Source organism: Saccopteryx bilineata, chromosome 4 (assembly GCF_036850765.1).
Source record: "Saccopteryx bilineata isolate mSacBil1 chromosome 4, mSacBil1_pri_phased_curated, whole genome shotgun sequence".
Lineage (NCBI taxonomy): Eukaryota > Metazoa > Chordata > Mammalia > Chiroptera > Emballonuridae > Saccopteryx > Saccopteryx bilineata.
The window spans coordinates 27,556,122-27,572,398 of record NC_089493.1 but is presented as its reverse complement, the minus strand read 5'-3'; the positions used below and the strand labels follow the sequence as shown (position 1 = coordinate 27,572,398).

Sequence of the window (16,277 nt, the reverse complement as noted above, 5' to 3'; positions counted from 1 at the left end):
TAGTTGTTCATTGACTGCTTTCTCATATGTGCCTTGCCTGGGGGGCTACAGCAGAGCAAGTGACCCCGTGCTCATCCTGGTGAGCCCACACTCAAGCGGTGACCTCAGGGTTTCAAACCTGGGTCCTCCACGTCTCAGTCTGACACTCTACTACTGCGCCACCTCCTGGTCAGGCAGGAGCTGCTTCTTATCTCTCTCCCGTCCTGCCTGTCTGTCCCTATCTGTCCCGCTCTCTGTCTCTCTCACAAAAAAAAGAAAGAAAAGAAAAAATCATGGTATGAAAGAAGAAACTGCCAAAAACAGAATTTTATTGTTGCTGCTAAAGCCCATCGATTTGAATAACATTCTCAGGGTGCCTGACCAGGCGGTGGCGTAGTGGATAGAGCGTTGGACTGGGAAGTGGAGGACCCAGGTTCGAGACTCCAAGGTTGTCGGCTTGAGCACAGGCTCATCTGGCTTGAATGGGGGTTCACCTGCTTGAGTGTGGGGTCACTGGCTGTGCTGTCAAGGCACATATGAGAAAGCAAGCAATGAACAACTAAGGTGCCACAACGAGGAATTGATGCTTCTCATCTCTCTCCCTTCCTGTCTGTCCCTCTCTCTATCTCTGTCACACACACAAAAAAGGAATAACATTCTTAGGGGAAAATGTGCCCTTTGGCACCAAGATTTGTTGTCTGAAATAAAAGGTACTTAAAGTGACTTAGACTAAAAAACTCAACATAGGCCCTGGCCGGTTTGCTCAGTGGTAGAGCGTCGGCCTGGCGTGCAGGAGTCATGGGTTTGATTCCCAGCCAGGGCACACAGGAGAAGCACCCATCTGCTTCTCCACCTCTCCCCCTCTCCTTTCTCTCTGCCTCTCTCTTCCCCTCCCGCAGCCAAGGCTCCATTGGAGCAAAGTTGGCCCCGGGTGCTGAGGATGGCTCTGCCTCAGGCGCTAGAATGGCTCTGGTTGCAACAGAGCGACACCCCAGATGGGCAGAGCATCGCCCCCTGGTGGGTATGCCGGGTGGATCCCGGTCGGGCACATGCGGGAGTCTGTCTGACTGCCTCCCCGTTTCCAGCTTCAGAAAAATACAAAAAAACAAACAAAAAAAACAAAACAAAACAAAAGACCTCAACATAAGGATCATTGTTCAAGGAAAGCTATTCAGGATGAAATGGAAATGAGGAAACATTAGCATTAGAATGGGATGAGTGGTCCCTCTGCTGAAGGGCTGTTTCTAGGTAATTTTAGTACATATGACATAGTTTAAGGGGGGGGAAAAGTAAGAAGTCACCATATTGGCTTGAACTCTCTTGCCATGTCTTGACCCTCTCTCGAAGATGTACTCTCCTGCCTGGTTGGATCCCACAAAGCTGATTGCTCTGATATCCGGATGGTCACAAATAAAGTTTACAGCTGTAAGAAGAAAAGAAATGATTATCAGAAAGGATCAAATGGCTATGGGTTTCTCAGCATCACAAATTTCAGCTTTGCCACTGCTACGAAGGAGTTCTTATACTTTTGTGTTTCTATGCTGGATTCCAATTTTAAAGTTCTCTTTGTCCTCTTAATTCACTTAAAAAATATTTTAAAGGGCAAGGAAGATTTTAGAGGGCAAGGAAGGCAGAGAGACAGAGAGAAAGAGAGAGAAACATCAATTAGTTGTTCTACTTTTTTATGAATTCACTGGTTGATTCCTGTATGTGCTCTGATTGGGGACTGAACCTGCAACCTTGGCGTGTTGGGATGATGCTCTGAGATAACCCAGCCAGGGCCTTATTCTCTTAATTCTTTTAAACTACAATATCTATTTAGCCTCTTCCCTTTCATTATTTTCCTCATTTGCTATTCCAGAATTTCCATTTATATTCTAACTCTGAAGGCTACCACCCCTATTTTCCTCCAAAATAACAGCCCTTTGGAGCATTTGAGATCTTGCTTCCTGTCAATTGTGCTCAGCTTTGGCTCAAATAAACTCATAAAATTCTCTAAGCCAGGCAGCGCAGTGGATAGAGCGTCAGCCTGGGACGCAGAGGACCCAAGTTCAAAACCCCGAGGTCGCCGTCTTGAGCACAGGCTCACTAGCTTGAGCACAGGGTCACCATCTTGAGTGTGGCATCATAAACATGACCCTATGGTCACTGGCTTGAGCCTAAAGGTCGCTGGCTTGAGCAAGGCACATATGAGAAAGCAATCAATGAACAACTAAGGTGACATAACTAAGAATTGATGTTTCTCATCTCTCTCCCTTCCTGTCTGTCCCTATCTGTCCTTTTCTCTGGCAAAATAAATAAATATATATATATACACACACATATGTACATATATATATATTTCTAAAATAATAGCCCTTCAATACTGAACACTTTTGTCCTTTAAGACTGTGATATTTCTTCAACTGTCACTATATACCAGAACTCTCAGATACTATTGTAACCTCATGTGAGAGACAATATAGCATAGTACAGTCACATGCTGCTTAATGGCGGGGATATATTCTAAGAAATTCATCATTAGGTGATTTTGTCATTGGCTGAACATCACACAAATCGAGGTGGTATAGCCTACTACACACCTAGACTAGATGGTATAGCCTGTTCATAGGCTACAAGCCTGTACAAGCATGTCTTCTGTACAAAACAATATGAGATGAAGCCAAACACAAGAGAAAATGATGCAATCAATAGACATAGGAAACACGAGATGTATAAAGTTGCTGCTTAGCATAACACGACATCTTATTTTATAGCAAACTTTTTTTTAAGTAGAAAGAGTATGCTCTAAAATAGCAAAAAGTATATGCCCTGGCCACTTGGCTCAGCGGTAGAGCGTCGGCCTAGCATGCGGAGGACCCGGGTTCGATTCCCGGCCAGGGCACATAGGAGAAGCACCCATTTGCTTCTCCACCCCCCTCCTTCCTCTCTGTCTCTCTCTTCCCCTCCCGCAGCCAAGGCTCCATTGGAGCAAAGATGGCCCGGGCGCTGGGGATGGCTCTGTGGCCTCTGCCTCAGGCGCTAGAGTGGCTCTGGTCGCAACATGGCGACGCCCAGGATGGGCAGAGCATCGCCCCACGGTGGGCGTGCCGGGTGGATCCCGGTCGGGCGCAGGCGGGAGTCTGTCTGACTGTCTCTCCCTGTTTCCAGCTTCAGAAAAATGCAAAAAAAAAAAAAAAAAAAAAAAAAAAAATAGCAAAAAGTATAGCACAGTAAATACATAAGCCAGTTATATAGTCATCTATTATCATTATCGAGTATTATGTATGGTACTAAATTGTATGTGCTCTACTTTTCTACAACTGGCAGTGCAGTAGGTATGTTTATATGTTTACACCAGCATCACCACAAATGTGTGAGTAATGCATTGCACTATAATGTTACAATAGCTAAGATCTCACTAGGTGATAAGAATTTTTCAACTCCATTGTAATCTTTGGGACCACTGTCATATATGTGGTCTGTTGTTGACCAAAACGTCATTATGTACTCAGTCTTCCTGTCTATATACATCCATGCTTTGATCATTTCCAGCTGTGAGACTTAGAAAAAATTATATACTTTTATTATGCCTCAATTTTCTTATCTGTAAAATGGAAAAATAGTATCTATCTCAAATAATTCTCATAAATAATTAAATGAGATAATATATGTAAGGCACTAGGAACAGTTCCTGAAACACAGACGCCCTTTCTAAGTAGTAGCTATTACTATATGAATTAGAAGATCTTCAGTCACTCTGAGTGAAGTGAGTTAAATTCTTTTGAGTTAAATACCTCATAAGTTCTCTCAATATTACTTCAATATTCTGACAGCTTAATATTGAAATGAAAACTTTTTCTTTAATCTTATCTGTGTCTTGCCCTAATCGATATTTCTTTGTCCCAATGCAGTAAGGCACAAAGCACTGCGGCTCCTCAGTTAGTTGCCTTAGCACACAGATGGCAATAGTCAATAAACATTACCTTTAGATTAGTAAATCCCTTCCTCCCTAAGTTCCTCAGTCTAGAACACCCGTCACCACTCGACACCTTGATTGTTTGGTAGCCAGATTAAGTGCCATGTACTAAGGGGCAGTTACCTTCATGCTGTCCATGGATGATGTTCAGTGTTCCATCAGGGGCACCAGAGTCCTGGAGCAACTTAGCAAGAAGCATAGTTGCTCCAGGGACTCGCTCTGATGGTTTCATTAGGAAGGTATTTCCACACACCATGGCCATGGGAAACATCCAGAGGGGGATCATGGCCGGAAAATTGAATGGAGCAATGCCTGCACACACCCCCAGAGGCACGCGGTAGGAATAAAGGTCCATGTCTTTGGTAATGGATGGCATGGTCTCTCCCAGCATGAGGGATGTCACACTACAGGCATGCTCAACCACCTCTGCAACAAAAAAGAAGCAGTCAGGCCACCAGCTGCCCACACTGTAAAATACTTAGCTTTGGTTTGTGCTACTAAGCCTTGAGGACAGGGAGTGGCTCAAGCCAAAGACAGAGAGAAGAAACACTGACTTGACCCTCCATGTTGTGCAAAATGAGATTCTCTAAATGAGAAAAAGACATTGAAATGTACACACCTACTGGAAGGTCAGTTGAGTAAAACAAAGAATGAAGTAAATCAATTTCAGATACCTCTGAGAAGTATTGCCATTTCCCACAAGTATTAAAAAAGATCTCATGGGTTAAAATGTACATAAAAGAAGAAGCAATCCCTCATTATGGGATCTTTGCCTCCCATGTTCCTTGCTCCCTTCCCAAAAGTCCCTGAAACTGCCCACGGGGGACTCCCAGCTTACGAAGGCCTCGAAATACATCTCCTTCAGCATCAGCTAGGGTCTTCCCTTGTTCCAGCGTGATTAACCTGGCAATTTCTTTCTAGAGAGAAAACACACAAATAGAAACCAATTGAAGGCTGTGCCTCCTTTTAGTTCACAGGAAGCCAAAGAAGGACAGAACTGGTGGAGAAGTACTCTGAGAGAGTCACCATCTATGTAACTCTGGGCTGTACAGTGAGGAGGCGCAGCTAAAAGGGCCTCTGTGGATGCATCAAGTCTCCTCTAGACAAGAGTTGGGAAACTGATATTCAGATCTCTTACCAAGTTTTCTTTAATAAGCTGTTGATAGCGAAGCAGAACCTGCTGACGGCTTAACACAGAAGTGTCTGCCCATGCGGGAAAAGAACGTTTGCAGGAAGCAACAGCTGCATCCATTTCAGCCTTGGTGGCCTGAGGGACCCGACCAATGACCTCATTGGTGGCCTGGTGGGAGAAAGCAGCACATCATCCTTTGCCTGCCCTGCCTTCTACATTTTCCATCGGGTCACAAAGGTAGCACTACATGCTTCACGACAGACACCCAGGTCCGCTCTTTCCAACCATGTTCCCACAGTTCTATGCCAGTCAGTTAAGCAGCTTTGCTTACTGGGTTGTGAATGTCGATCCATTTGTCACTTTTGGATTCAACAAATTTCCCATCAATGAAGAGTTTTACAGTTGGCTGGGAAAACAAACAAACAACACACATAACACACAAAACTCTGCGTTAGTTAATTGCTTTACTTCTCACTTTCACAAAGAGGAAGGAATTCAGGTTGATAATGAATCTACAGCTTTCTAGAAATGGTACCCCTTGGAAAGTGATACACTATGTACCTGTTTACAGTGTTTTTTAAAATGGGGCAGAGCCTCTCAATATTTTGATCTCTCTGAACATGGAAGCTTCCCAGCTAATCACACAGTGGAACTTCATGAATAAACACATCACTGTAAAGCTTATACCAAAAAAGCAGCGGACTCTATCTTAACGAAGGTTAGCTATTCTGACTTCTTGACCCAGCTGACTTTCCTTCATGTTACAATGATAACGTTTTACCTTTATGATCAAAATATTTAAAAAATGTTTTTATCTGATTTTTTCTGAGACGAAGCTTAATTTCACTAAATTTTCAAAAGGGTCTATAGATCAAAAAAGATAAAGGACTACTATGTTACCTTGTGTGAGTACTTCTATACAGGAAGGATTTTGAGCACTAGTCCTATTTATTAGATTTTAGGTGGCTGACAGACACAAAGTCTATAAAACAACTCTAAAGGTTGTCAAGTAGTACAGACTATATGGCAGGGTCAACTAAACTTCTAGAAGCTGTGAAAACGTTTCTATCTTTTAACACAGTAATCCTATTTCAGAAGAGAATCTAAAAGAAGAAAAACTATAAATAAATGCTTGTAAAACAATATTGAAAAACTGAAGCAATCTAAATGTTACATGGGGGAAATATGAATGAATTCGGGTTATATTGTATATATAATGGAATATAATCCAGCCATTAAAATCATAATCATGTATAAAGACCATCTTGTAATACTGAAAATGCTTACAATGTAATTGATGTAATATATATATTTTTTATGGTAATTGATGTAATATTAAATAAGAAAACCAAGATAGAAAGTTTCACAATTACATAAAGAAGATAAATGTAATTTATACTGGCTTCCTTCTTAGAAGTGAATCTTTCATGCAAAATAAACTCACCGCTGAAGAAGAGAAGGATGCTGGGTACCAAGTGGAGTTCACCTTGGAAGAAACCTGTGAGGTTAAAAAAATGATTATTTTGATAAATGAGAGCAGAAAATTATTAAGAACTTAGTGAATGGCTCTTAGTGAATATGCTTATATTATACTAGTTATTGTTGATGTATGAAAAATGAATTGATGTTTGCTCAAGAGTCATATAATCTTTTTTTTTCTTAAGTGAGAAACGAGGAGGCAGAGAGACAGACTCCTGCATGCACCCCAACTGGGATCCACCTGGCAAGCCCCATGGGGTGATGCTCTGCCTATCTGCGGCCATTACTCTATTGCTTGGCAACTGAGCTATTTTAGCACCTGAGGCAAGGCTAGCACCCAGGACCAACTTGCTCCAACCGAGCCATGGCTGTGGGAGAGGACGAGAGAGACAGAGAGAGAGAAGGGAGGGGCAAGGGGTGGATAAGCACATGGTCACTTCTTCTGTGTGCCCTAACTGGAATTGAACCCAGGACATTCACATGCTGGGCTGACGCTCTACCACTGAGTCAACCGACCAGGGCCCGATTCATATAATCTTTAAAGAGAAAACACATGAGACTGGGTTATAGCAAGTTGAGAAAAACAATAAACCATAATGATCATGTCCACAATTCCAACAGTCCTGATTAAAAAAACATCTTATGCCTGACCAGGCGGTGGCGCAGTGGCTAGAGCAGGAGTCCCCAAACTACGGCCCGCGGGCCACATGCGGCCCCCTGAGGCCATTTATCTGGCCTGGCCGCACTTCTGGAAGGGGCACCTCTTTCATTGGTGGTCAGTGAGAGAAGCCTAGTTCCCATGGAAATACTGGTCAGTTTGTTGATTTAAATTTACTTGTTTTTTATTTTAAATATTGTATTTGTTCCCGTTTTGGTTTTTTACTTTAAAATAAGATATGTGCAGTGTGCATAGGGATTTGTCCATAGTTTTTTTTATAGTCCGGCCCTCCAACGGTCTGAGGGACAGTGAACTGGCTCCCTGTGTAAAAAGTTTGGGGACCCCTGGGCTAGAGAGTCAGACTGGGATGCAGAGGACCCAGGTTCGAGACCCCAAGGTTGCCAGCTTGAGCGCGGGCTCATCTGGTTTGAGCAAAAGCCCACCAGCTTGAACCCAAGGTCGCTGGCTCCAGCAAGGGGTTACTCAGTCTGTTGAAGGCCCGCGGTCAAGGCACATATGAGAAAGCAATCAATGAACAACTAAGGTGTTGCAACGCGCAATGAAAAACTAATGATTGATGCTTCTCATCTCTCTCCGTTCCTGTCTGTCTGTCCCTGTCTATCCCTCTCTCTGACTCACTCTCTGTCTCTGTAAAAAAACAACAAAAAAAACCATCTTGCCCTGGCCGGTTGGCTCAGCGGTAGAGCGTCGGCCTAGCGTGCGGAGGACCCGGGTTCGATTCCCGGCCAGGGCACACAGGAGAAGCGCCCATTTGCTTCTCCACCCCTCCGCCGCGCTTTCCTCTCTGTCTCTCTCTTCCCCTCCCGCAGCCAAGGCTCCATTGGAGCAAAGATGGCCCGGGCGCTGGGGATGGCTCTGTGGCCTCTGCCTCAGGCGCTAGAGTGGCTCTGGTCGCAATATGGCGACGCCCAGGATGGGCAGAGCATCGCCCCCTGGTGGGCAGAGCGTTGCCCCTGGTGGGCGTGCCGGGTGGATCCCGGTCGGGCGCATGCGGGAGTCTGTCTGACTGTCTCTCCCTGTTTCCAGCTTCAGAAAAATGGAAAAAAAAAACAAAAAAACAAAAAACCATCTTATTGTCATTAGTCTATAATTTTCCAATTTTTGGCCTGGAAAATGTAGTCATCATAAATCTAACTTAAAAAGAACCATATGTCCACCACTGGATGGGTGAATAGAGAAACTAAGGTGGTATATGCATATATTAGAATACTACTCAGCAATGAAAAAGAATCAACTATTGATACATGCAGCAATAAGAAGTTATAACCTGACCAGGCGGTGGTACAGTGGATAGAGTGTCAGACTGGGATGCGGAGGACCCAAGTTCGAGACCCCGAGGTCGCCAGCTTGAGCGCGGGCTCATCTAGTTTGAGCAAAGCTCACCAGCTTGGACCCAAGGTCGCTGGCTTGAGCAGGGGGTTACTCGGTCGGCTGTATCCCCCCCCACCCTGGTCAAGGCACATATGAGAAAGCAATCAATGAACAACTAAGGTGTTGCAACAAAAAACTGATGATTGATGCAAAACTGATGATTGATGCTTTTCATCTCTCTCCGTTCCTGTCTGTCTGTCCCTGTCTATCCCTCTCTCTGACTCTGTCTCTGTAAAAAAACAACAAAAAACAATAAGAATATAGTAATTACACTGAGTAAAAGAAATCGGACATAAAAAAGTACATACTGTATGATTCATTTATATAAAACTAAAAATGCAAACTAATCTATAGTGTCAGAAAGCAGATCAGTGGTTGCCTATAGATGATGGGGGAGGCAACAGGAGAGGGTATGGGTATGTTCATTATCCTTTTTTTTATGTGTGACAGACAGAGTCAGACAGAGGGACAGACAGAACAGAGGGACAGATAGGAACGGACAGACAGGAAGGGACAGAGATGAGAAGCATCAATTCTTCATTGCAACACCTTAGTTGTTCATTGATTGCTTTCTTATATGTGCCTTGGCTGGGGGGCTACAGCAGACCAAGTGACTCCTTGCTCGAGTCAGCGACCTTGGGCTCAAGCTGGTGAGCTTTGCTCAAACCAGATGAGCCTGTGCTCAAGCTGGCAACCTCAGGGTCTCGAACCTGGGTCTCGAACCTGGGTCTCGAACCTGGGTCTTCCGTGTCCAGTCCGACGATCTATCCCCTGCACCACCGCCTGGTCAGGCTGTTCGTTATCTTTATTGTGATGTTTTCACAGGTGTGTTCAAATAGTAAAATATCAAATTGTACACTTTATTTATTTTTATTTTTTTGTGTGAGAGACAGAGGGACAAATAGGGACAGACAGACAGGAAGGAAGAGAGATGAGAAGTATCAATTCTTCGTTGTAGCTCCTTAGTTGTTCATTGATTGCTTTCTCTTATGTGCCTTGACTGTGGGGGGGGGGGTAGAGCAGACTGAGTGACCCCTTGCTCAAGTCAGCGACCTTGGGCTCAAGCTGGTGAGCTGTACTCAAACCAGATGAGGCCACACTCAAGCTGGTGACCTCAGGGTTTTGAACCTGGGTTCTCTGTGTCCCAGTCCAATGCTCTATCTACTGCGCCACCGCCTGATCAGGCCAATTGTACACTTTAAATATATACAGTTTATGCCAATTTTATTTTACTAAAGTTATTTTTTAAATGCCACATGTACCTTAAAGGGTATAATCAGAATATTGGGAAGGGGATCAGCTATAATAAAATAATTCTCTAAATCAGGGGTCGGGAACCTATGGCTCGCAGACAAATCTTTAATAAAAAAAAAAAAAACGTTAAAAATATAAAACATTCTCGCCCTGGCCGGTTGGCTCAGCAGTAGAGCGTCGGCTTGGCATGCGGGGGACCCGGGTCCGATTCCTGGCCAGGGCACATAGGAGAAGCGCCCATTTGCTTCTCCATCCCCCCTCCTTCCTCTCTGTCTCTCTCTTCCCCTCCCGCAGCCAAGGCTCCATTGGAGCAAAGATGGCCCGGGCGTTGGGGATGGCTCCTTGGCCTCTGCCCCAGGCGCTAGAGTGGCTCTGGTCGCGGCAGAGCGATGCCCTGGAGGGGCAGAGCATCACCCCTGGTGGGTGTGCCGGGTGGATCCCGGTCGGGCACATCCGGGAGTCTGTCTGACTGTCTCTCCCCGTTTCCAGCTTCAGAAAAATACAAAATAAATAAATAAATAAAAAGAAATATAAAAAAAATATATAAAACATTCTCATGTATTACAATCCATTCATTTCCTACCACTCATGTTCATGGTTGCAGGTGGCTGGAGCCAATCACAGCTGTCCTCTGGGAAAACACCAAATTTTTACTGGATAACGCGTAACGTACATGGGTCATTGTATGGCTCTCATGGAATTACATTTTAAAATATGTGGCGTTCATGGTTCTCTCAGCCCAAAAGGTTCCCAACTCCTGCTCTAAATGAATAGTATATATGCTTTGAAAGTTGATTTGAGAAATATTTAAGTCTAATCAAAGTGAGCAATCTGAAATACCATGGACTGGAATATAAAAGAAAACTGCAATCTAATAATCTATTACTTTGTCTGAAGAGAGACTGTTAACCAAAAGTCTAGAGCTGCATGAAGTGCAAGAATTTATGTGCCTGTAGCACTGTCTAGAGCAGTGGTGGTCAACCTGGTCCCTACCGCCCACTAGTGGGCGTTGAAGCTTTCATGGTGGGCGGTAGCAGAGCAACCAAAGTATAAATAAAAGGATAGATTTAACTATAGTAAGTTGTTTTACAAAGATTTATTCTGCCAAACTTAGCGAATATCTGACATAAAGTACTTGGTAAGTAATTATTATTATAGGCTTTAACTTGCTGTAACTCTGCTTTATAAATTTTATAAAGTAAAGTTACTTCCCTACTTTATAAATCACCATTACTGTGGAACCAGTGGGCGGTTAGAAAATTTTACTACTAACAGAGATACAAAAGCGGGTGGTAGGTATAAAAAGGTTGACTACCCCTGACTTAGATTCTGAAGATGCCCAAATTTGGAGTCCTTAACCAGTATCTTCCTCTTCAGGTAACATTCACATAACACATAACTGTCTTTGCTATATCGCTACTTGGATGTTATGTAGGTACATGTAGAAAAAGCTGAACTCCTCATCTTCCACCAATCTGCTCTGCTTTCAATAGCCTACCTGGCAGTGAATGGGACTATTACTATTCACCTAGTTGCCCAACCAGAAGCCTGAATGTCACCCCAAGTCCTCCTTTTCTCTTACAGAGAACAAAATAAGTCTTGGAAATTTGTTCTCCTAGAAATCTTTGAATATACCCCCTTTACTCTACCCCTCCTGTCATCACCCATACCATCATTGTCTCTCACCTGAATTTTAATCATAAATCTTTTTTTTTTGTATTTCTCTGAAGTTGGAAATGGGGAGGCAGTCAGCAGACTCCTGCATGCGCCCGACCAGGACCCACCCAGCATGTCCAACAGGGGGCGATGCTCTGCCCATCTGGGGTGTTGCTCTGTTGCAACCAGAGTCATTCCAGCGCCTGAGGCAGAGGCCACAGAGCCATCCTCAGTGCCCGGGTCAACTTTGCTCCAATGGAGCCTTGGCTGTGGGAGGGGAAGAGAGAGACAGAGAGGAAGGAGAGGGGGAGGGGTGGAGAAGCAGATGGGCACCTCTCCTGTGTGCCCTGGCTGGGAATCGAACCTGGGACTCCTGCACGCCAGGCCAACGCTCTACCACTGAGCCAAACGGCCAGGGCCTAATCTTAAATCTTTTAAACCTAGTTTCCACGCCATAGCCAGAGGGTCTTTCTAAAACATAAATGTGGTCAAATCAACCACACGCTGAAAAACCCTACAATGGCTTTCCACTGCCCTTGGGAGAAAGACTAATCTTTATGTTGCTTAGTAGACTCTACATAGTAAATTTCCTTCTCTAATCTCATGGGTTGCCATGCTCCTCCTTGCCATGTTACAGCCATCCAGGACGTTTTGAGTTCTCTCTGTCCTTTGCACATGCTGTTCCCTCTTGCCTGAGATTTCTTCATCTCATTTGCTTGGTTCACTTCTACACCTTGGCTCCCTACTTCGCCATTGCTTAGGGTATAAGTGCAGGTCAGTTTTGTAAGTTTGCTGGTAGGAAGCTGAGGAAATTCTCACTTGATGGTTTGTTTCTTCTGAAGTAGGAGAAACAAGATTAACTCCTGAGAGTGAGATAAGTAGCAGATGATAGTTTTTAAGTCTTAATCTCAGCTCTAGGCTAAGTATTTGATTGTGGAGTTCATAAAACACCTGAATCCCTCTACTTCTCATATCATATTATGAAATAACATTTTGTTTAATTGAGTATCTCCCCTTAGATCACTAGATGGTTGTGTCCTCAGTCCTTAGCACCATTCCTGGAATAGGATAAGCACTCAGTAATATTTTGCAGAATGAAAGAATGAGTACTCACCAAGCAATCATTTGATATTAATTTTGTTTCATGTACACTCTCTTATAGAGCAGAGAGTACATGGATCAGCCAACTTGAGCATTCTAGGCCACTTAATTTTATCTTTTTACTTGCACACTGCCTCCCTGCTGTCAGAGGCATAAAAGGCACTGCATCTGGCATAATAAAACATTATCACATAGCTTTTGACAGGTCAGATCTTCCATCTTCTCTTCATTTCCCAAGAAACAATGATTAGCTGAAGAAACTATCCTACATACAGTCACATCAAACTTCTTGCTCTTTAGATGTTTATTTTGTATTCACTATTTCCTTTAACAGTGTTGGTCAAATAAGTTTTAAATATTATATATGTTTGCCTGCTTATAGTTTGCATTGAATGTGGGGGGACAGACTATAAACAGGCATGATCCTTATAGCCTAAGGCTTAGTTTTAAGACTAGGCCTTTCCCACCCTTTTTAATGTAGGGTAGTGCACTCTCATGAGGAATCCCATCATGCCTCAGATAAGTGACTTTGTATCAGAGACTTTCCTATTTGTATATTGGATTAAAGGTTTTGATTTCTACACTATAAAGTGGGGCAGACTGGGAGCTTGCTCTCTCTCGGTTCCTGAGATTAGCATTAGAGAGGAGAGCAGAGAAAGGCCATGTGGAGGAGACCAGGAGAAGCAGCCAAGATAGTGGAGTGCTGAGTGAGAGGCCAGTTTGTGCAGAGTTTGTGCAGGGAGAAGGAAGGAGATGGGGAACAGAGGTGAATAAGTCTGGTGAGCTAGAAACCTTTGATTCTAGGAAACTCAGATAAGTCAGTAGCTTTGTGAGCACTGAATGAGTGGCCTTTGGAGCCCAGTGTGTGTTTTACTTGCCCGCCGGGTGCAAACTAGGATTAAAGGTGATGGCCCACCAGTTTTTGGCTCCGTTGTTTCTTTACCGACTGTCCGAATCCAATGCGAACCTGCATGGGCCAGGCGTCTGTCATGGTGGCCATGGATACTGGCTTCACAACCAGGTACTCTCTTCTCCTTTTAGCTAAAGGCCTGCTAGTCTTGCAAATCTCAAGCCCAAAGCCAACTCCTTTTGAAAACCTTTCCTGAATTAAAAAGGTTGAGTCTGGGGCTCTTTCCATATGTTCCTGCAGTACACTGTGCACTCCTGTTATTTAGCACTTAATGTTGCATTACAATAAGGGAGCTTTCAGTGAGTATTTTACTTCCCACTCCCTTCCCAAAGCCTGGGGAAAGTGCCGACACAGAGAGAAATGCCAAGACTTAAGTCCTGAATTTAAGTTACTAGTTGGGAAACCTTGGATGACTCTGGCCATTAATGTTAGGTAACTTACTCTGTTATATTCTTGAATTCTAACCTTCACAAATATTCTTTTGTATGTGTGTGTGACAGAGACAGAGAGAGGGACAGGTAGGGACAGAAAGACAGGAAGGGAGAGTGATGAGAAGCATCAATTCTTTGTTGCTGCACCTTAGTTATTCATTTATTGCTCTCTCATCTGTGCCTTGACCAGGGGTACAGAAGATCGAGTGACCCCTTGCTCAAACCAGCGACCTTGGGCTCAAGTTGATGAGCCTTGCTCAAACCAGATGAGCCCATGCTCAAGCTGGCGACCTCAGGGTTTCGAACCTGGGTTCTCTGCATTCCAGTCAAATGTTCTATCCACTGCGCCCCTGTCTGGTCAGGCTTCACAAATATTCTTAAAACTAGAAAATGGTGGAGCTGTGATAGAATCCAAGTATGATTGTGAAGCCTGTGCATTTTATACCACATCCCTCAGGAAGCCACTGAGACTCTGTAAGACAGGTTTCCTGAATGAGAATCATAATATAAGGAGAAGTTCTAAATTTTACTAGCCAACATAACAGAGAAGACATGCTGAATATGTACTTCAAATAACTGAAAACACAAACTCTCCCCTTTACACATCCTTTTGATAGTCCTCTAAAATTCAAGACTGCTGAAATCTAGACTACTCTTATCAAAGTCTCATTTTACAGTAACTGCTAGTTGGCTAAAGATAAGTATTTCTGCTCTTTTCCAGGTTAACTCAGAAGCTTCTTCAAATAAGTAAGAAAATAGGGTGTTTCCAAAATTAAGTACATGGGAAGGGAGATTCTTCTCCTTGATGCAAAAGATAAAATACCCTCATAAGGATCACTTCTTAATGACTCATTGTAATTGAGGGGAGGGGAAGAAGGCAAAGAAAGTCAATTTCGTCCAAAGATTTCAAAGGGAAATGGAAAACACAGGGTGGAAAGGTTGCTTTCCTGCTATTAAAAAAGGATTAGAAAAACAGAACTGGGATCACAGCAAGAAATATATGAGTGAAGTCAGACCACCTGACAAACCTATCCAAATCCATTCTCCACACTTTCCCGTTAAATAGCATATTTAAGCATGAACCTTTGCTGATGTTAAGAATCTTAAAAATGAATAAGTTTCTGCAGTAGAACTCACTAAAACCTGGTAAATACCAAAATTATCTAAAAGCCCATTAATATAAAGGAAGAAGTTCCTAGGTTCGAGGTAATGAGTAAGATGGGACAGGTTGTTTCTTGCAGGTTGGAGAATGTTGTCTGCAGTAAATCTTGCCTCAGAGTCTAAGTCCTTGAACAACAACAGGGCAAAGGCCTCAGGCATGAGCTCCTGTAGCTCTACCACCTCTCCTTAGGCTGGCTTCCTGAAGCTCCCCCCCTCCCCCATTGGGATTAGGAACTCGAAATTTACACCGTCTTCCTTGGCTCTCATTTTTCTACCAATTGTTTTAGAGGTGTTTCATCCCTTGCACGTGCTTGGGACAAACTAGTAGCATAAATGTGTCCTTACTAACCGGCAACATGAACATTGTAACTTTGCTGAAAGTTTAACTGAAAATCTTGGCAAGCAAGAGGGCAGCCCATGGCCTATAGAAACTGCAAATAGCCACAACTAGGGAAAATAGCTTAGCAAATGGCTTTGGGGGGAAATCTAGTGTACACTTCTAGAAGGAGATTTAAAGTTCATTCACTGACCCTCGCCCTCGTGTGCCTCCTCCTCCTCTCCTAGAGCTTGGATTATAGACAGTGAAGTAGGGTGGGGAAAGAAAACAATCTGGACGCTCCGGGCAAGTAAAAGAGTTCTAAAAATGGTGAACAGAGGGGAGTTTTGGGGGGGAAGCGGTGGCAAGTGCAGAGGTGAAAGGAAAACAATGTGGGAGGACAGGCGAGGACAAGAGAGTGTGACAGCAGCAACAGGGCAGGGCAGGAGGAGGAGAGTGGGTCGGAGCCAGGCAAGGGGAGGCTCAAAAGTGGGGGGGGGGGGAGGGGGAGGCTGGGGTGCTTGTCAGGGGCTGGATCCAACGGGGGCGGGTACCGAGCAAGAGGGGTGGGACAGGGCCGCACACTCTTGTGGGAGGAGTAGGGTCGGCCTGGAAGAGGTTGATTGTTTCAGAGACTGGACAAAAGGGACCCAATTCCTAGCTTCGCGACCCCTCGGCGCCACCCTCACTCGCCTGCAGGATCCGAGCACGCACTGCCGCCGCTGCCACTACCACCGCCATGGCTCTCGGCTGCGTCTTCTCCGCCTCCCTGTGCCCCTACTCCCCGTGACTCCCTACTGCCGCTGCCAGACTTCACCCCGCCATCCTTCCGCGCCTCTTCATTGGTGGA

At 44.3% G+C, this 16,277-nt stretch overlaps 1 protein-coding gene across 1 annotated transcript in view; it reads right to left on the bottom strand.

Moving 5' to 3' along the window:
* ALDH6A1 (aldehyde dehydrogenase 6 family member A1) overlaps nucleotides 1-16,277 on the bottom strand; it is a 27,431-nt gene extending 11,154 nt beyond the window's left edge. The window contains exons 1-7 of the mRNA XM_066277729.1: nucleotides 16,121-16,277; nucleotides 6,514-6,567; nucleotides 5,401-5,475; nucleotides 5,076-5,237; nucleotides 4,776-4,854; nucleotides 4,061-4,363; nucleotides 1,281-1,402 (exon numbers count right to left, since the gene is read on the bottom strand). Coding sequence (XP_066133826.1) covers nucleotides 1,281-1,402; nucleotides 4,061-4,363; nucleotides 4,776-4,854; nucleotides 5,076-5,237; nucleotides 5,401-5,475; nucleotides 6,514-6,567; nucleotides 16,121-16,168 — 843 coding nt within the window. The 5' untranslated portion in view covers nucleotides 16,169-16,277. The remainder of the gene's footprint in view (nucleotides 1-1,280; nucleotides 1,403-4,060; nucleotides 4,364-4,775; nucleotides 4,855-5,075; nucleotides 5,238-5,400; nucleotides 5,476-6,513; nucleotides 6,568-16,120) is intronic.